A 21,096-nucleotide genomic window follows, 5' to 3' on the forward strand; every position below is an offset into this window, starting at 1 on the left:
CTTAATCAATGTCCTCTTACTGACCCCTAATGGTTATGGCATCTGTGGAAGGTTTAACTTAAGAGGGTCATTGGCTTGAGGCATTGATGGGGGGAAGCCCCTCAGGATTAGGGGTTTATATGACTTGTGACATTCTTATCAGCCATTGCCAGTTGGGTGCATGGCTTTTCCAGTCCAACATACTTGACCACTGAATCTCTCTTTGTGCAGTGGACACCATTGGTCCCTTCTTCCTTCTCCCTTCCTTTTAAGAGAGAGCCAGAAAAGATGGTCCTCTTATTCTTTTTGATGTCATTGTGCCTGGAACTGCTTCTGCCATCCTGTTGCCCCAGGAGAAGGGCAAACTGAGCTGTAACATAGTTTGTTGTCCCTTCAACAATAACCAACTCACCAATAATCCTCACCTGTCTGCACTTTTACACATTCATCTTTACCCCATCTCTGACTATTGTATAGCAAATTCCAGTCATATTGATTCATACATAAATTTCAATATCTTTAAAGACGAGGGTCCTTTTAACATCAATCACACCTTGACCTCACCCAAATAATTCCTTACTAAATATCCATGACTATTGGTTCCTACATGGCTCATGGTATATATAAGAACATAAAGTCTCCTTGTGTCAAGTCAAAACCAGTGCCTGCTGGGAGACATAATTACTATTTAACATTTAATAATAAACTGTGCCTGGGACATAAGTGTTAGTAATGTTTAAAAGGGTAACTGAGCCCAAATCCCTACTGTGAAATGCATAGTTGGGCAAATGTGGATTGGAATCTTGCTGGTTAATAAGTATGACTATGGCTAAGTAACTAAACTACAACTAGCTAAAAATATTAGTGTAGTGGGTCCATGTACCTTGATTGCCGGAGCAAGAGGCAGAGGGAACAGAGACTCCCTCTGCATCCCAGAAATTGCATTTTTCTCCCTAGAAATCATTTCCCCTTTCCACTGTCCACACTTTGACCCTTCCCTACCCATTCAGTGTTTACATGGAGGAGGTAGTATTTCTTTGTTAAGTTGTATGTCTTAACTCAGCCCAAGATTATAAGGAAGGGTTCAGTGTTGGTGAGAATTATACTTTGAGTGTTTAAAATAACATTTCCTTAAAGGCTGTTCCAACAATTTACTGGGGTGATGAAAGATGGAGGGAACTCTGATTATACTGTGAAACACCTAAAGCTTGAAGTTTAGGGGAGCTACTTAAAACCTCCCTTAAAAACTACTTAAAAACTTTCTGAGAGGGTGATTCATCCATATTTCTTCTTCTTTCTTTTTTTTCAGTACTGAACTCAGAGCCTGGTGCTTGGTACTCTCCACTTGCGCCACTCTCCCAGTTCTTTTGCTTTTAGATCATTTTTCAGACAGAGTCTCCTGTTTTGCTTCACTGGCCTCAGATTGTGATCCTTCTGCCTCTGCCTTCCTTGTTGCTGGGACCAGAGTTGAACGCCACCACTCCTGGCTTGTTTTTGAGACAGGGTTTTGCCAACGCCAGATTCTCCTGGCCATTATCTTCAGAACACTTATGATTTGTGTTTCTATGTTTATTTTATTTATTTTTTACTTTTGAAGGGTCTGCTTTTTATTTTTTCTTTCTCCCCTCCCCCCTCTGTACTGCAGCTTGAATTTAGGGCCTCTTTCTTGCTAGGTGAGTGCCTGACCTCTTGAGCCTCCCTGCAGGAGGCACAGACTCCACTGATACATAAGTAGGAGTCGACTGCATAGGCCATTCTTTAAAAACATAAATGTAATCACAAACTCTCCTGCTTAAGGCATTTCAACAGCTTCCCAATGCTGTTAGCATAACTCCATTCTCTTTACCATGGCCAATAAAGCCTATTGGGAAGACTGTCTCTCTACCAGGCACTGTTCTAGGCTCTGGGGATATGCTGGTAGACATTACAAACTTAGTGTTAAGTGCTCTCATGGAGCCTGCAGTCTAGTCAATGAGGCTGTGAATAAAGGAGAAGTCAAGCATCAACAGGCTGAGATATTTAACCATCTGAGGAGGAAGTAGGAGAGGGAGTAATGAGGAGAGACAGGCGTTACCTACTTGGAGGGGAGGATCTGGCACTTTGAGTAGTAAAAATAATATCTGTATAATTAGAGACATTTGACACGGGTTGGAGGCAGTGACTATAAATAAGAATGTGAAGGGCAATAGGCTTTTAAATAAAGGTTGTAAGGAAATATAGGCCCCAAAGTGACCACGTGGAGAGGAGTGATCTGGCCAAGAGATTCTTTATTGCTGGGTGGGAGAGTAAGAGAGCAGAGAACCAAGAGAGAGAGGGAGAGAGGGGCAGGGGCTTAAGTACCCCTCAGTGGGACTCAGCATGATCTGATTGGTTAGGATCTTATGGTTCATGCTGATTGGAGGTTGGGGCAGAAGGAGGATTCAGGCTAGACTTGAGGCAGGACTGTGACCCTGGGAGGCAGGACCGTGACCCTGGAAAACAGAAGCTTAAGGGTGCAGTAAGAACCGAAACCTATTGGCGCCATTATTGCCAACAGAGGTTTAGTCCCCTTTGAAGATGGAGCCTTATTTAAAAAGATCCAGACAAGATGCAATCTTTGATTCTCCCTCACTGATGGGTAACTTTCTCCTCCAAGAAACAAGTTTTTTGGTTTTTTTTTTTTTTTTTGAACACTGAGGATTAAACTCAGGGTCTCTGGGGATTGAATTTAGGGTCTTATTCTACCACTTGAGCCACATCTCTAGTCATTTTGTTTTCAGTTTGTTTTTCAGATAGGGTCTTAGGCAAATTTTGCTGGTCTGGTCTGGACCCCATCCTTCTCTCTGCCACCAGAGTAGCTTGGATTACAGGCCTGAGTTACCATACCTGGACGTCAGAAAACCTTTTTATAGCATTTGGTAGACCCAAGATCATCCAGTTCCCCCAGGCCCTGCATAGATGGATAGACACTCAGAGAAAGACACGTGATCACCAATGGCTTCTCCTTTAGAACAAGTCACTTTCTAAGGTAGCATCAACCAATGGAAATATAAAGGGAACCACAAAGGACATTCTCATGTGTAATTTAAAAAATTTTCTATCAAGCACATTTACAAAATAAAAAGAAACGGTGAATTTAATTTTATAATACATTATCCAAAAATATCATTTCAACTCCAGTGTGTATTTTATTTACGCTTATGGCACATCTCAATTTGGACTAGACATAGATCTAGCGCTCGGTAATCGCATGTGCTAGTGCTGCAGTGCTGAGCCTCAATTTCTTTATTTGTGAAATGAGGATGAAATGATAAAACTGCCCATGTCGCTGGAAGGCTTCTAAAAGCACATGTGCAACACCCAGCACTCCGCCCTACACATAGGGGGCGCGCAGTAGATCTCGCTTCGTTTGGGTGCTTTGTCTCGCCTTATCGCTCTCCTCCAAGGCTCCGCCCCTTCCCCGCCCCCTTCAGGCTCCGGGCGGAAGCAGTACTGTCATAAATGTGGCGCGCTTTGCGGTAGAGCTGCCTTTTACTTCAGTGTGGCTGCCTCTCCGGTCTCACGCACTTTTACCTCATTGGCTCTGAGGCACCGCTCGCGGAGCTTTACGGCAGTGTGGCTGGAGCGGCTGCTGAGTGGCCGGTGGTCTAGGCGTGAGTGGAAAGAAGCCGGAGTACCCAGTGTTGAGTTGGCCGGGAAGCATGGATGTGGGAGAACTTCTCAGCTACCAGGTAAGTGGAGCAGGAAGGGCCGGGGATCTACCCCTTATCCGGGTAGGGGTCACAGGGCCAGAGTCCCTTCATCCCACCTGCACTCATTCCCGGGCCCCTTCATTTCTCATGTCACCCGGGGTTCCGGCCTCTGGTTTCACCTCACTCCCGGAAGCCTTCCTGGGCCTTTCGATTCGTTGCTTCTTTAAATCTGAGCCCCTTCACCTCCTCTCGCCGCACCCCGGGCCTGGCTCCCCTCGGCAACTCGAAGCCCCGGCCGCCCTGTGCTCACAGCCAGCCCCTGTCTGTTGTCTTCCTCCGCTCCCCGTCCCGTCGTGGAGTTTGAGGTGGTGGCGGCGGGACAACCCTGGTTTTTCTTGGATTTGAGCTCCAGCTTCACCACTGACTGCGTGTGTGACTTTTGCACAAGTCATTTCCCTCCTCCCCGCGCCTCAGTTTTTGTATCTATAAAGTGGAAACAGTAATAACTACCTAGGAGAATTGTTTGACCACGGTTCCAGTTAATGGATGTGAAAGCTGATGGTAGAGTACAGGCAGCGGCGACCGTGTTAGCTGAGGTTAAGATGTTTGGAATTGCAGTGTGGGACGGCCCCCGAGGGACCATCTTGGCCCTCGTGCTCAGGGGACTCCTAAGAAGAACCTGGCCCAGACGGCAGAAAGAACTTGACTGGGGTCATTCAACAAGTCAGAGCTGGGATCAGAGCTCAGGTGTCCTGGCTCCCAACCCAAAGTTGCCCCCCTCTTTTGGCTTCCTGGAAAGAGACAGTAGGGCTGCTGTCTTGTCTGTCCATTCTGGTGGTCACTAGTCACATAGGGCATTCGAACGTGTGAGCTTTTGACTAGTCTGAGACTAGTCTGAGTTGAGGCATACTGTAAATGTAAAATCACACTGGAGTTTGAAGACTTAGTGTGAAAGAGTTTTTATATTGATTACATGGTCATCTTGATCATATCCGCTACATCAGATACTGATTATACTGATTAAATGATTGTACTTAGGGCAATGGGTGAAATAGAATACATTTTAAATCAATTTTACTTCTTTCTGTTGATATTTTAAAATGTGACTAGTAGAAAAATTTATTTATTTTTAATAGTATTGGGAATTGAACCCAGGGCCTTGTGCCTTCTATGCAAGTGCTCTACCACTTGAGCCGTGACCCTAGTCCTTTTGTTTGTATTTTGTTTTTGAGATAGAGTCTCACTGACTTTGCCTAGGCTGGCCTTGAACTCTTGAGCCTTTTATCTCCGCCTCCTGAGTAGCTGGGATTATAGATGTGCACCACCATGCCCAGCTGAAAATTTAAACTTTAATACATAAATTTCACATACAGATGGTCTTATATTTCTGTGGACTGCTCTGCAGTCAAGAATAGGTGATAAAGAGCCTTATGTCTGGAGCCCCAGGTTGCTTGAAATCAGTTTTGCTACTAACTGGCTGCTGCAACCTTAACAAATTTAACCACTCTGTATCTTGGTTTCCTCCTGTGAATGGTGTCGATGATGGTACCTACTTCATAGAGCTGGTGTGAAGCTGTTGAGAAATATAAAGTGGTTAGACCAATTCTTGTCAAAGAATAAACATGTATTAGCAATTATTTTTGTGCCACTCCCTCAGTCAATATATAGAAAACTGACCTTGGAGACTCCATACATGGTGGGAAAGAACTTGTATGTAATGGGGAAGTATGAGGCCGAGATAATTTTTGGTTTAAGACTATAATTGATGGTGAAATAAGAAAGGAAATGGGATGCTGTGTGTTGTTTGAGAGCTCTGGAATGGCTAGCCCATTGACTCAGACATAGAATAGCACTACTAGAAGAGATTTATTCTATGGTCATAAATATTTATTGAGTATCTGCTGTGCATGGTATTGTGTCCACTGGGCATACAACATCAAATAAAACAGACAAGGCTCTTGCTTTTGTCTGCATGGCAAGTCTGATGGGAAGTCTCAATAAGTGAGTAAGCAAACAAGAAAGTAACTTGTAACTGGCAATTATGGTGCACAATTGTAATCCCAGGTACTTGGGAGGTGGAGGTAGGAGGATCTTGGTCAGAGGCCAGCCCTGGTAAAAGCGTGAAATCCTATTTAAAAACCATCTAGAAGCAAAAAGGACTGGGGGTGTGACTCAAGTGGTAGAGGCCCTGAGTTCAATATCCAGTACTGCCAAAAAAGAAAAAAATTCAGTTGTAATAGGTATGATGAAGGAAATATGGCAGGTTATCCTGTGTGATTTGGGATGGTGGCTAGTAGGCCAGTGTGATGATTGAACGCCTGAAATGTGGCTGGTTTGCATTGAGCTCTTGTGTATGTGCAGAATACACTCTGGATTGCAAAGGTTTAGTATGAAAAACTGAAAGTGAAATATCTTAATTTTTTTATTGATTACATGTCAAAATGGTAATATTTAAGATATATTGGATTAAAGAAAAAATATTTTTATAATTAATAACACCCTTAAACTTTATTAGCGTGTCTACTAGAAAATTAAAAATTACATGTGCGGTTATTTGTGGCTTTCGTTATGTTTCTACTGGACAGTAGTGGAGCAGGAGAAGAGGACAGGACCTACATAATGTGGTCAGGGAAGGAGTCTGAGAGCAGATGTAAGTGGACTGAAGTTTGAGAAGGAGCCAGCCATGTGAAAGGAGTGGAATGATGGAGGCAGAGAGCAGCAGGATAGGCACAGGCAGGGCTGGCAAGGCCTGATAGAGGAATAGAAAGGGGAACTATGGAGCCAGAGCGTGGAGAGTGAGCAGGGGAATGGGAGGCGATGAAGCTGGAGACCAAGGCAGCTGACAGCACATGTCAGACTTCCTTGTGGACCATGATAAGGAGTTTGAATTTTGTTTGGAGAGGTGATAAATATTTCTTCACTCAGCCTACTTGTTAACAGTTAAAAGTGAACCCTAGTCTGTTAAAGGGATTTAACTGAGGTTGTAGGGCAAGGTACTAGCTGATTTAAAACCAAAATCCTAATCTCCTTATTTCCAGTTCTGTTGATTCCCCACATACACTATTCATGTGCTTTCCTTCCAGTAAAATCCATGTCCACTGCTATTCCTAAACTGGAGTCAAGTCCATAATCATCAAATGCACCCATCCCTTTGGAACACCACAGGGACCAGATGCGTTTATGGATGTGAAAACTCTGAGCCACAATAACGTTCTGTAGACATGAAAGGTGAATTCCTTATCTGCATCTCTAAATCCTTGTAACAACCCTGTGAGGAGGGAACTGTTTTTTATCCCTTTTGTTCAGAGAAGGAAACTAAGATACTAAAAAGTACCTGTCTGAAGGCACCTAGCTAGCTAGTGGCAAGGCTAGAGTACTCATGCAGTCTTATTCTGCGGCTGGAGCTCCTGGTCACTGTGCTGTTCTGCCTGTCTACTGTGCCAGGCAAAGCGCTTGCAGATAAGTTATCACATGTACTTCTCAGATGCCCTCTAAGGTAGGTGGCTTGCGTACTTTATGGAAAAGGAAACTGAAGCCTGAGAGGAAAAAGTTGCCTGCCCTAAGTCAAGCAGCCAGCAAGGAACAGAGTCAGAACTAAAGCCAACTGAACACCCACATGAGTTTTCCACTTTGTTTTCAGATTTTATTTTATTTGTTATTTACTTATTTTGAGGGTTTTTTTTGAGACAGGAACTCTCTTTGTAGCACAGCGTGGCCTGGAATTCACCATCCTCTTGCCGCAGCCTCCCAAGTGCTTGACTTGTTTTCAGACTTAAAAAATCTTTTAAAATTGGGGCAGTGAGGGCATGGCTCAAGTGGTAAAGCAACTGCCTAGCAAGCATGAGGCTCTGAGTTCAAACTCCAGTGCCACCAAAAAAGCTGAGTACCTGTGGTTCACACCTGTAATCCTACCTATTTGGGAGTCTGAGATTGGGAGGATCATGGTTTGAAGCCAGTTTATGCAAAAAAGTTTGTGAAACAGGAAAAATCTGGGTGTGGTGGTATGCACATGTCATCCCAGCGATGGTGGAAAGCATAAAATAGGATCATGGTCCAAGCCAACCTGGGCAAAAAGTGAGACCCTATCTCTAAAATAACCTCAGCAGAAAGAGGTGGAGGAGTGGCTCAAGTTGTAAAGTGCCTATCTAGGAAGCACACTGAGTTCAAAGTCCAGTACTGCCAAGAAAAAAAAGAAAAGTAGTACACATGTGGAGGAACGCATAAATCTTAAGTGCCATTGGCTCTAGTTGTGTTTTACAAAGTAGATGCACTCTGACCCCTGAAGTTCACTTCTTGGGAACATGAGGGAGTGAAGTCTGATTTGAACATCTGCACCTCCAGAGTTTGTTTCAGCAAGTCTTCTGTGGGACCTTAGATTTTGCATTTCTAATCAGGTCCCAGATGATGCCAAAGCCACTGCTCCAGGGACTGTATTTTGAGATCCCTGGTCTAGAATGGTCTACATTTCTTTTAAACTTTTCCCCAGTGGCGGCATCATCCCTTTTCATGGGATCTGGTTTGCAGATTTTTCATCTCAAGTTATACCTTTCCCTGCCATTCAGGCTTTTGAGAGCAAATCATTTAATCTTTCTGGGCCTCAATTTCTTCATATGCCTAATGAGGGGATTAAGTAAGATTCTTTCTGACGTCCCTTATAGTGCTAAAATTCTGTGGTACTAATTATTTAGGCCAAGGGCTCCAGAGATTCCAAGGGATAAAAAAAGCTTGATGTAGTAGAAGGAATCAGGGCTGAAAATCTGGGAGATTTGGGTTTTAATCCCACCTTTATCATTACTTATCTGGGTGACTTAGGAAAAGTCACCTCCTTTCTCTGTTCATTTTTGTCATCATTTGTAAAATGAAGAGTTTGAGCTATATGACTTAGGGTTCTTTCCATTCCTAAAATTCAGGGACTAAGGTGAGCAAGGAAAAATATCAGAGTATCAAGAATGTTTATTAAAACTATTTAACATTTTTTGTGTGCTTATTAAGTTTCCTTTTTGGGGGCAACTTGGTGGGAAGATTCCAATTTTCTGCTAAGATTGGTTCTAGTAATTGGCACAAAGTGCCTGAGTATATGCCTTGTATCCTTGACATATGTTAACTATTCATTTGAGAAGACAGGAGAATTACAATGTGGACAGGAGATGGTAGAAAAAGTCTTAAAGAGGAAACCAGTTATGTTCCCAATATGGAAATGTACTTTTTTGATGCCTTCAGGCTTAGACATGTCATCAAGAAGTGTGCCCGGCAGTTGCTTGGCTGAGAAGTTTCTGCTTCATAGGCACGCATCTGAACTCTAGGGCACTCTCATTAATACTAATTCTACAGATGTCGGAGAAAAGTTCCTACCTCCGAAGTTTTGCAATAAAGAATTCACATCTAGTGCAGCTTGGCTCAGTGGGAATGACTTGCTTTGTGACACGAAAGGTATTCTCTTTGAGGCAGATTGGGGTCAGGGACCCTCAGTTTTGGCAGTATTGCTGACACCCACTCCTCCTGTCACCTGTCTGTAGTATCATAGCATTTCCTTGGAATGAAGGAGCTTCTAGGAATCTCTAATCTTGCTTCTTTCTCCCTCTCGTTTCTTTCTTTTGAAATAAAAAATTTTAATGATAATAGACTGTCAGGAACAGTATTAGGGAAAGTATTTGAGAAGAGGAAAACTGCTACCCTTATCCAATAATTTATTTGGTTTTTTTTGTATTTCCACAGTATGTATTTTGCATGGCTGTGACCATTGCATATATACTGTTTTGTGTTCTGTTTTTAATTTAACAGTGCCAGAAATATTTTGTTTCTACATTGGGGTTTTTAACATTTGCAGACTTTTTTGCTTGAGTAGTACGCCATTTTTCCCTAAATTATTTCTTTGTAATTGGATATTTAGGTGGCTTACAGATTTTTTTTCTTGGAGATAATATTGTGGTGAACTTCTTTGTTCATGTGGCATTTTTCCCTCTCCCATCTGTCATTCATAATTACCCTGTGCTATCTCCTGTGCTAAGTATTGGGTACTAAAAATTATTAACACATGATCCTGGGCCTTAAAGAATTCATAATGTGAGGAGTGAGACAGGCATTAAACAACTTACTGTATGAATAAAAGCATTTTAGGAGCACAATGGAAGGAATGCCCAGAGATTGGGTGGGTTTGGTTTGGTCATTGAGGAAAAGGGAGATGACATTGGAATCCTGTCCTTGATGAATGGCTAGGAATTATGAGTGACAAAGGAGGCCGGGGATTACTGTTGACTGAGATTAGTAAGAGCAAAAGCCTGGAGGGTGGTGTTCAGGGTGCTGGGCGAGTGGAGGAAAGTGGCAGGAGATGGCGAGGTTGTCTTAGCTTCAGAGTATGTAGTGTTCATATGGAGCCAATCTCTTGTCAGTTTACAGTGCTATTAACCATGTGTGTTCCAAATTTTTCTGCAATCTTGATAGTACTAGTGTTCATAATTTATTTTTTCCCATTAATCTTGTAGGTATATAAAATGTTAGTTCAAAGTTACATAATAAGCATATTCTTCTTGTCTGTTTATCATTTATATTTCTTGTTATCTGCCTTTTTCTTTTAAGGTTGTAGTTTGAAATTGAATTTTTTGGTTGCATTTTTGTTATTGTCTGTGTAAGATACATTATTGAAAGCCTACATACCTGTACTCAAATGTATCTTTCATTCTATGGTGGTTACCTTATAACCCTAAGAATATTATTCTAATCTTGATGCCATTTTGTGGCATTGTGAAATAGGCTTCTTTATGCATGAAAGTTTAGTACTTTCCAAAGCAAAGTTACCTTTGCTGGCAGTATGGCTATAAATAACACATGAAGAGTGATTCTTCTCGACACTCCCATTTCAGCGCGTTTTTCATCTCTTGAGTGATATTTTTTTCCTCTTAAGCTCATTTTTTTCCTTTGCAACCTTCTTATCCTCTCTTGCCTCTGGCTCATTCTTCTCACACCATGCACAGTATGTTTATTGCCTTCTTGCACACCTTCTGTAAACTTAGAGGAAGTGAGCAGCATGTCTTACCCATAATCGATGTCTAATAATGGCAGTTTTGTGATGTAGTGAATGAACCAGTACATGCTTTCAGATATGCTCTGCTGCTTTCCCTTTTGGAAGGCATTTGCTCTGCTACGTTGTTTGCTTGCTCTTGTTTTCATGGTAGACTTCAAAAATGTTTGATTCAAAACTGCTATATCAGCTTCTGAATTATTTTCATTTTCTTATTATCATATCTTGTTACTCCTACCATAGATAATAAATTCTTTGTTTTTAAAGGTTTTCATTGTTAATTAATTTTAAACAGAGAATATTTATAAAGATAGCAGAGTTGCCATCTATTATTCTGGCTTCCCCTAAAGGGAATGTCTTATGTAACCATAGTACAATGATCAAAATCAGGAAACTATTACGTTCATTATTAGTATTATTACCATAATATTAATAATTAAACTGCAGGCACAATCCAGACAGATGTCAACAGCTTGCTCACTAATGGTCCATTTTCTCTTTTAGGATCTTGTGTAGGATCCTACATTGCATTTAATTGTCACAGCTTCTTTAATCTTCCTTCCCTTCCATTGTTTAAAGAGTGCTGGTCAGTCGTTTTACAGAATCTCTGAGACCTCCATTGTTGAAGGTTGCCAATGCCCTCTTCTGCCGGTTTCTTGGGCTTCATTGTTCGGAACCCTTAACTAGAATTTGCCTGTAGCTCTGTAACTTGGCCTTTTAGAAGAACTCATTCATTCGCCTTTCAGCACCTTTATGTAGCCACCTGTTAATCCAGGAACCCTGATTGATGTTTCATATGTCTACTGAACATTCTGGCCTGATGTTCTGCTGTCACACAGTCATCTGCTTCCTCCAGCTTTGGCCGACTTTGCATTTTAGTCAGGTTTGTCGCTCTTCAGCAATCTTAAAGAAGCCTTGAGGCTCTTTCTCAAAGATGAAAGGGCTCCAAGATGAAAGACAAGGTTCTTTTCCTGCTGGACTGTACACACTTATGAGTGGAAGGCCAGCTTCTCCCAGGAGTCAAGACAGTGGTAGGACTTGAAAATGATGAACTCACAGTCTGGGTAGGAGAAGGATTATGTCACAGTTCCTGCTTTCATGAGCTGGCCATCTAATGGCAGCATCCTAAGATTTGAAATTCAAGCGCAGAGTGCAATGCTGTAACAGAGGCAACAACAAGATGTGCTGGCATGAGCAGCTGGTGGGAAGGAGGAGGGGGAGGGGGAGGGAGGAGGGAGGAGGACTGTGTCCTCAGGAGTCTTCTATTCCAATCACCACTGCTGTCGTTTAACTCCTGAGGCTTTGTTAAGTAGGTTGCCTCCCAGGTGCGCATGTTTTTGGACACGTGACCCTCGTGTTGGTATGGTGAATGTGGGTTTATTTCCTCTGTAGGCTAGCAGAGAACAGTCTTCTCCAGGCATAGGCTCCAGGCCTACCTATTTCAGCCTCCTTGGATATACGTCTTATTGTACAGACGTCCCAATTTTGGAGATGAATTTGAGGAAGACAGCCATTTTTTTCTGTGATCTCTCATTAGTCGTTGTTTAAATTGGATTGAACTTAGACTGTTTAAGTTTTCTTGTATAAAAATGACATTAGAGAATGTGGATGGTTCAAAATAGTTTGTAGCCCTGTTGGAGGAAAGAATTCAAAGCATGTGCTCCAGAGTGTGCCTGTTACTCATCTTTATTGTTATTGTTGTTACTGTGGTACTGTGTATGCTACGCAAACCCTCTACCACTTGAGCTACACCCCCAGCATTTTCTTTATGTTTTGTTTTTGAGAGAGATCTGGTTTCCCTAACTTTCCCCAGGCTGACCTCACTCCTGCCTCCACCTCCTGGGATGATGACTGGAGCACACCACCATGCCTTGCTGTTAAGTGTCTTTAATGTTAGCATTGTAGATGCACGTGGACTGGGTCACATGGTTTGCATTTGAATCCTAGCCCTGCTGCTTGCTAGCTGAGTGGCCTTGGGTCAGTTAATTAAGTTTTTTAAGCCTGAGTTTCCATTTTTATAATGCAGATTTATAATAGCATCTATCTCTGGGCCACCATCTTAAAAAACAATCTCCACTTTACCATCTTTTTTAAAAAATAGAGGATTAAGTGGAGGGACATTGGAGGTTTTATAGTGCCTGATGAATAGTGACCAGTAAATGTCACTTGTTAATTTTTATTATTGGTATCATTACAAACATACCACAGCAAAAGAAAAAAAAAGAGTTTTTCTTTGAATTCTACAAGCTGCCTCAGTATTCCCAAGGTCTTTGGTCCCTTGGAGATTAAGAGTTAGAATGCAATAAAGTGAAATTAGAACAAACAGTTTGTCACCCACACATGCCACAGTATAGAAGTGTTCTCAGTAGGTTAAAGCACAGCTCTATTCTACCACAATAGCAGTCATTGACATCAAGAATTATGCCATCAACAGTCATTTTTTCCCTAGGTTTCCTTTATATCACTGAGAAATCTCAGTTTTCCTGTCCTCTATTGCAGAATCTTATTTACAAATTACTCCTTACTCACCCCCCTACCCTTAATCATCTGAGTCTTGTATAGCTATAGAGAAATTGGAATTGGGAGATGCAACAGGAATTCTGATACTTCTCTCTCTCTAAGGTTCACCATTTGGCAGCTGAAATTGTTCAAAACTAGTTTCTTTTAGGAGTGACTCATTCGAAAGTGGGTTGGCAAATGGAACTGGGTTATCTTCATCTTGGAGGTCAGTTAAGATCTAGGGAAACTCACAGGGCATTTCCATCTGTTAATTCATATGAGATTATTAGTCCCCTTTTTGTTTGTTTGAGATAGGGTCTTGCTGTGGAGCCCAGGTTGGCCTCAATCTCACAATCTTCTAGCCTGTGCCCCCAAGTGCTTGGATTACAGGTGTGTACCACCATGCTCAATAGATTATCAGTCACTTGTAGGCATTTTATTTACCTTGGCTCCTTGGACTTCTCTTTACCCAACTACCAGACAATGTCAAGAGTTACCAACTGAACTGAGAAGGGTCTGAAACCAAATGCAGGTATGGTTGATGATTGAAGAATTTGTTTGGCATTATTCCTGTGCTCATTCTGTTAATACATAAAATTGAGGGTTAATTATTATATTTTTGTTTGAACTCCTCAGTTAAGACCATGTGGGCTTCTTGATAGACTCAAACGTTAGTATCTATCAGTCCTCTGTGGTGTGTAGTGTTGGAATGCTATTTTCATTGGAGCTTTGGAATTTGTCATGAATCTTCAATATGTCTCTCCTAATATTGATGCTTCTGTTGCAACAGCTGATAGCTTCTCAGATTAATGATGAGGGAAATGTGAGCACTTCAAGGTTACATAGTTTCTCACAGAGTTAACCGAAACATGGTAACAGTTGAGCAGGGGAAGGTAGAAATGTCAAAGAACAAACAGAATGCTGAAACTCAGAAATAAAGAAGGACAGGAAAAAGGTATTACCATTGATTAGTTGGGGGTGGCTGCAAGAAACTCATAATGAGCTTTCTCTTTTAAAAAGATGGTACAGGTTGTACTGGATTGTACTAATGCCTCACTTACCTGGTATCTTTGGAAATGTGGTATAAATTCTTCATAAATAGGTTTTCCAGATAATGGAAGTGAGATCGGAGTGCTGAAGCAAGAAGGAACCTGGGGGTGGTCTGTTCCACCCTTCTGTTTTTACAGATGGGGAAGCCAGAGGTCAGAGAGCAGGAGTAACTTGCCTCAGGATCCTAGTTACTTGGGGTCATAATGGGGTTCAGAGCAGTGCTTTGTCTGTGACCACACCTCTGTACTTTTCCATCACTTTTTATGCAAATCTTCCTAAGCATTTACATTCCTGCCTTTTCAGCAGGCCACACTGGTGTCATGATTATCATTAGGAATGCATGGTAATTTGTCCAAATTCTCTCCTGGCCTTTTGAAATATGGAAAGCTTTGACTTCTGTGTGGTGGAATGTTAGGGATTTTGAATTCTTGTGCTTACTTTTTAAATAATTTTTCATCCTTCTTCTTGGTGTCAGCTGTCACTCCTTAGTATTACTGTTTGCTTGATAGAATTGTATCTTACCTCTGAGGCTTTTTTCTTTCTTTAATGGTGCCATGGAGAGTTGAGGCTGTTGGGATGGATGAGGCATTAATATTCTTGGTAGAACTCCTTTACAAGCCACTGAATTCTGTAAGATCCTAGAAATCACAGCATGACTTGTCTTTATTTTCTGTAGAACTTTTTCTCTAGCATCTCTTTGTTCACCCAGCACTGCCATATTAGGGACTGGAGAGCATCTGAGCAATTACTGTTGCCCATTAATCAAGAGAAACTAGCGTTCACAAATAGGGCTTAACCTGGCCTTCTATTGAATGCCCCTTTCTTTCATGGCTGCTTATCTTTCTGGAGGGAAGTCATTTACCTGTCTGACTGCCCTGACTCTGTATCTTCTAGCCAGCCTATCCAAATTCACACACTGACCAGCTCATGAAATCTAGATTGTAGTAATCATCTATGACCCTGTTTGCCTGTTCTTGGCCTGTTTATGCCTCTGCCCCGTTCCTCTCGTGGCTCTCTCTCTTCTATCCAACTTCTTCCCCTGCCCCTCCCAACACATATACCAGAGTCTTTTAGGCTATGTACATGTTCTCTCTGGCTCCCATTTTTAAGGACTCTGGATGACTGGGACTGGAGCTGCCACAAAGAGTGTCTCCTGCTTTATCTGGGCCTTCAAGACCCAGGTTTTGGCCCCAGCCCATTGGTGTCCAGCTCATCTGGCCCTTCTATGAGACAGTGCAAAAACCTACCTGAGAGGCCTGCAGACTTTCTAGTTCTGAAACTCTGGCAATCTGTGAGTTCTCCATCTCAGTGTGTCTCCCTTTCCATTGTTTCCTAGTCGTTCACCAGGGGTTGGCAAAGAGAGAGGATGTTGTTTACCATTGTTTCTAGGGCACTATGACATATGCTCACAGTTGGGCCATGAGCCAATCCAGATTTTCGGGGGTTAGTAAATTTCATCTGGATTAGTGATCCATATTGAACCTTTTGTTCCTTAATCGTTCAACACATTTATTAAATGCCTGCTAAATGTAAGGTATTACGCTAGACGCTGGGAATAGAGTGATGCACAGACATTCTCAGCTCCTGTCTTTATGGAGTTTATATCCAGGAGGTAAGACAGACAACAAACAAGAAAGACAAATACAAATAAGAGTATATAAACAAGCAAACAAATATTAGATGAAAAGATAACTTCAAATATGATAGGAAGAAAAAACCATGCTGATGTAATGGTGATGGGAGAGCCATGGTAATTTACTTCAGGAGGGTCTGGAAGGCAGAACTAAATGATGACAAAGATCCAGCCATATGAAGAGCTACCAGAACAGCAGTGTAGATCGAGGGAAAAACCACACAGAGGCCGTGGGTGGGAACAAGCTTGTGATCAGTATGGTTAGAGCTTGGTGAGTGAAGAAGGAGTGTTGAGATGACACAGCTGTTGGAGAAGAGAAAACCCGAGCCTTTTTGGACTTTCTTCTCAGTACAGTGAGAGGTTGTTAGGGTGGAATGATACAGTTTGGTTTGTTTCAAAAGCTCCCTGCCTCTGGCATGGAGACTAAACTGTGGAGGCCATCCGGCCTGATTGGCTGTTGAAGGGTATGGAATTCACCTTTGTGCTACAAGGCTGCAGCTGAAGCTGTGCTGTCCCTGGGATAATCACTTTGCTGCCTCAGTTGTTTTCAGATCTCCTAGTTCTAAACATTTAATCTGTGTTCTGGCTTAATCAAGAAGCAGCTCTCTCCTAGTGCCAGGCTTGGCACAGAAAATGTAGGCGTGATGCCCTTTGTTGAGCATCCTGGTGTGGAGAGAATGAAGAAAGCAGACCCTGGTGGACCCCAGGACAATGCAGCTGACCCTTAGCACCTGGGAACTTGTCGGAAGCTTTGGAAACCTTATACTATGCTTCTGCAAAACAGTTGCAGATGGTCTGGACTGATGATTAAATATCATTGCTGCTCTGCCTAAATCTGCTGTGGCCATCCTCTCTATGTCTGGTTGTACATTACAGCAGGTAATTAAGGAGGCACAGCCATTTCTGGTTACTTCTCGCACATCTTTTTTAGTTGGCTTAGGGGGGACATCTCAGTTTCTGCTGGCGGTGTGACTTCAGTGAGTGCCATCCACAAATGGCTGGTTTTTTGTTTTGTTTTCAAAATTAAATAGCAACAACAGCAAAAAACCAAACCAAAACTTGAAAGGAACAGTCTCTAATGAAAGGGAATAATTGCCTGCCTTTGCCATTCTCCAGTGGGAGTTCTGCCATCACTCTTGCCATGGTTGGCAGGGACTTTTCCTCCTGAGTTAGCACATAGAGATCTGAACGGGTGGAGATAGCACAAATTAGCATGGATGCAAGCACATCTGCAGAGGGACAGATTTCCCTCAGACCAGAGGTGCCATTGGTGAACACTACCCTAATTCTCCATGCATCTCTTAGCCCTGATGACAGCACTGATCAGCAGGTGAAAAGCATTGCTTATGCACCACCTGAGGTGGGCAATATTTTAAGACTTCAGAGTTTCTAAGGGCCTCAGGCTGCCAGGGTAAATTTTCTGAATATTGTCTCTCTGGCTTCTCACTGGGGATCCTTATGCCTCACTCAGCATGATGAACTAGAGGAGACAGAAATCCTGCTTCTTCTACCTCTTCTTTTTGTCAAAGACTTCTTCCAGCCTCACAGAACCAGAACTCACAAGGACACAGAAGGCTCAGAGGGGAAAAGAGATGGCATCTGCCTCTGCTGACAGGACTTGTGCCAGGGGTAGCATGGGGATTCTGTAATGAAGATTGCAAATCACTTTCCATCCTCTTGGAGCCTGTCCTATAATTAGAAGATTAAACATTTTGCTTAAATTAGTAAGTTTCCCCTACCTCCTCTGAGTGCTTCTGCCACCCTTAGAGCAGGATGGAGACTGGTACCAGGCTCCGTGTTCTAGTCATGGTTGTCAGCAGGGAGTTGAAGAAGTCTTATTTTAATTAAAAAAGCAATTTTTAGCCTTTTTCACCTTGTGGGAGGCAGAGACCCTTCTGACCATGTAAACTTTGTGATGGCTGAGTGCAGTGAGCATAGCTTTTCTCAGAAGCATGACATGGAGCCTGACAGCATAGCATTGTGTGGGGCCTGAGAGGCTGGGTGTGAAGTCTCACCTATACATTAAAGGCAGGTTGCCCTTCACTTGGCAGGTCATGTTTATGGGAGAACAGGATCACTTACAAGTGATCAGGCGTTCCTGATTTGAACGGCTTATAGAGGCACAGATGCCACCTAGCCCAAAGAACAAAAGGCCTGGGTGTATGGCTCAAGTAGTAGAGGGCTTGCTTGCCTAACAAGCACAAGGCCTGAGTTCAAGCCCCAGTACTTCCAAAATCAAATACCCCCAAACTAAGATACTGTGTTTACGGCCAGGTGTTCATGTCTACAATCCCAGCTACTCAGGAGGTAGTGGTCAGGAGGACTGAAGTTCAAGGCCAGGCCAGGCAAAAAGTTATTGAGACCTCTTTGTGACAGATGAGCTGGGTTTAGTGACTCACTTCTGTAATCCCAGCTATCAGCCGGTCGGTGTAGACAGGATGATTGTGGTTCAGAGGTTGGCCGTAGGCAAGAATGTGAGAATGTATCCAAAAAATAATTGAAGCAGTAAAGGACTGGGGGTTTTGCCTCAAGTCTACAAGCAGGATGCCCATACTGAAAAAAACAAAGACAAAGAGCAAAGGCCTGGAACTTCCATATTGAAGCCGACCGAGAGCCACGCTCTGTGCTGTTTGACTTATGTATGTTATCCCATCTCATCCTAAAGGCGGCCCTAGGAAGGCAATGTTCTTATTCCCACTTTGTAGGGGAGGAAATGAAGCGCGTAGATTTAATAACTTTCCCAAAGACACCCATGAAGTAGATGGTGGAATCTTCTTACTAGAAGAGGGCTCTCATGGATGAAGGCAGTGTAAAATGGAAAAAGAGCAAGTCTAGAGTAGAACGTGGCAAAGGGCACCATTGCTCTTGTGCTTGCCTCCAGTCTGCCTCAGTATCATTATTAGAATTGCTTGGTATGTACCTTTCTTCTCATTGGACTGTGACCAGCTGAGTGCTCTCTATTGAGTAAATGCTACCCAAAGCAAGATAGAAAGAGTAAGGGGTGAGTGAATGAAGCAGTGATCTATGATGGGGACTGATTTGAATCTCTTCTAAGTATCTTTTCCCATTACATCTTAACACCTCCCTAGTTGCCTTCTTTCTCTTGCCTCTTTCTTGATGGGGAGTAGATTAAGCTGTGCTTGTGAATGATGGCGGCCCTAGTTATAGGGAACTTGCCTGGGCTGGGTGAAACTAATTTTAAATAACAGTAGATGGCCATCATGAAAGCCTGATTCTATTCCTGTAGTAACCTTAGAGTTGATTGGCATTTATTTTAAAGACTGGGGCTGCCTCTGACCCTACAACAAGAGATCGATTGGCTCATTTATTTGCCAGAGATTTACTGTAAGTCTGCCATAGGCCATAATTGCTGTTTTCTCTTTATCCAGCTGCATAGGCAAGAAATGAGATCATACAGAACAAGATTAGTTTTTATTTTGTGTTGGTTAGGTCTGGCATATCCATTTCCATTTGATATTTTTTCTTTTTAAAAATAATATTGAGTACTTTTTCTGGGTTAGGCACTTTCACATATTATTCCACAGTGCCAGGAGGGTTTTTCCCAAGACTGAAACTAAGGTTGAAACTGGTGATTTTTCCAAAGTCACATCTAGTAACAACAAATGCAGGTGGCTTGACTACCATTTTCTCCTCTCTGCATATTTTCCTATTAATGGGACTCATTTAGTATCAATTTCTTATGTTTTGTACAGTGTAAGAAGCCTCAGGAAACATCTAGCAAGCACAGAAACCAGATTAGGCAGTCTGCTTGCCATTACAAGGGGTAGCGTGATGTAAGGCTTGGCCTGCCTGGCCCTGATTGAATCCCTTCGCCACCCTCTCCCAGCTCTTTGACCTTTGGCAATTTGCTAAGGAAGCCTCCTGCACCTCAGTGACCTCACTTTAGAAATGGGAATAGATTACCTACCTAGAAGGGTTGTTTGGGATTAAAAAGAAAATGAAATGTTAAGTTTCCAGCACAGAGAAGGCCCATAGTTAGTGGTAGTTGGACAGTCACTTGATGGAGAAGCTGTAGGAGGAATTCTTCATGTGTTCTTTAAACCCCACGATTTTGTGACCTTAGTGCCTCCTAATCTTTGTGAGATTTATATGTGACTGCCTTTTAAGGCCCAGCCTGGCTGACTGCTGTGGCTTTGTTTAAAAGCGGTGGCTGAATTCCCTTATATACAGGGTATTTTGGGCAGTGCATCTCTGTGTTTTTGTATGTTTACTGGAATTCTCAAGTTCCTAAGTAATTTCAGTCTGAGACGAGTGAGTAGAATTGATGTCAGGCTGCCTTAACACAGGTGTTATAAACAAGATTAAGAGGTTGTTGAAAAGATATCAGTGGAGCTCTGGGGCTGACTTTCTGAAGTCATTCTAAATTGACAGCTAATGGGTAGTTTGCCTTGATGGCTCTCTCTGAGTTGGTTGTAACTGACTGGAGATTCACCACAGAGGAAACTTGCTTATGAAGATTTGCTTTCCTTTACCATGAAGTGAGGCTCTAGGAACATGGACTACTGTCTTTGCGTCATGCAGAGGACAGTTGCCTTTGCACAGTTTCCATGCCTCTTTTTAGACACAGCCACTTTTAATGTTTGATATCCTAAGCCTGAGAAGCTGCAGACAAAATTTTGGGGAGAGATGGCTCAGAATAATTGTTTTATTCCAATTATGTATTTACTTTGTATATAAGACACTTATTTACCTATTTATCTTGCCCATGACTGAGTTTTTTCCTGCCCAGCGAAGAATACATTCTTTCTGGTCTACCAGATGCTCCTGCTAGGGGATTATCTTAAAATGTTCTTGAAGTAAGCAGAAATTAATTTAAAAACTCTTTGAAATCAATTTTATAGTCTCCCTGAGAAAGAGATGTGGTGGTGGGAATAGGGCTTATATAGGCAATTTGTAGGTGGCTAAGGCTACCAGAGAATTCATTTTGATTATCTTCCACATGACCAGAGTGCTGTTTTCTAGGTGGAGAAAGTATTTCTGACACTGAGTTGTCATCTAAGAATGACTCATTTACCATCCTTGTCTTTATTGGGAATGGAGGTATTTTGCTAATGTTAGTGGTTTGTAAGGCTTCTAGGAGTAGTAAAAACCTTTGAGGAAAATAAACTGCATCTTTGATCAAAGCAGACATGAAGCCATCTCTTTTCATTGCCTGTGATGGGCTCATCAACAAGCATGCGTTAGGCCACGTACCAGATATTTCACCCAAGCTGAGAGAGAGGCAA

At 42.4% G+C, this 21,096-nt stretch overlaps 1 protein-coding gene across 3 annotated transcripts in view; it reads left to right on the forward strand.

Annotated features, from left to right (window-relative positions):
- Positions 1-3,484: 3,484 nt before the first annotated feature.
- The window catches only part of Ctnnbl1 (catenin beta like 1), a 152,733-nt gene continuing 135,121 nt past the window's right edge, over positions 3,485-21,096 (forward strand). For 2 of the 3 annotated variants that reach the window (XM_020172490.2, XM_020172491.2), the window contains exon 1: positions 3,485-3,689. In XM_020172490.2, the coding sequence (XP_020028079.2) occupies positions 3,660-3,689 (30 nt within the window). In that variant the 5' untranslated portion in view covers positions 3,485-3,659. The remainder of the gene's footprint in view (positions 3,690-21,096) is intronic. The other variant, XM_020172492.2, reaches the window with a different exon arrangement.

The sequence above is a fragment of the Castor canadensis genome, chromosome 5 (assembly GCF_047511655.1).
Source record: "Castor canadensis chromosome 5, mCasCan1.hap1v2, whole genome shotgun sequence".
NCBI classification, from domain to species: Eukaryota; Metazoa; Chordata; class Mammalia; order Rodentia; family Castoridae; genus Castor; species Castor canadensis.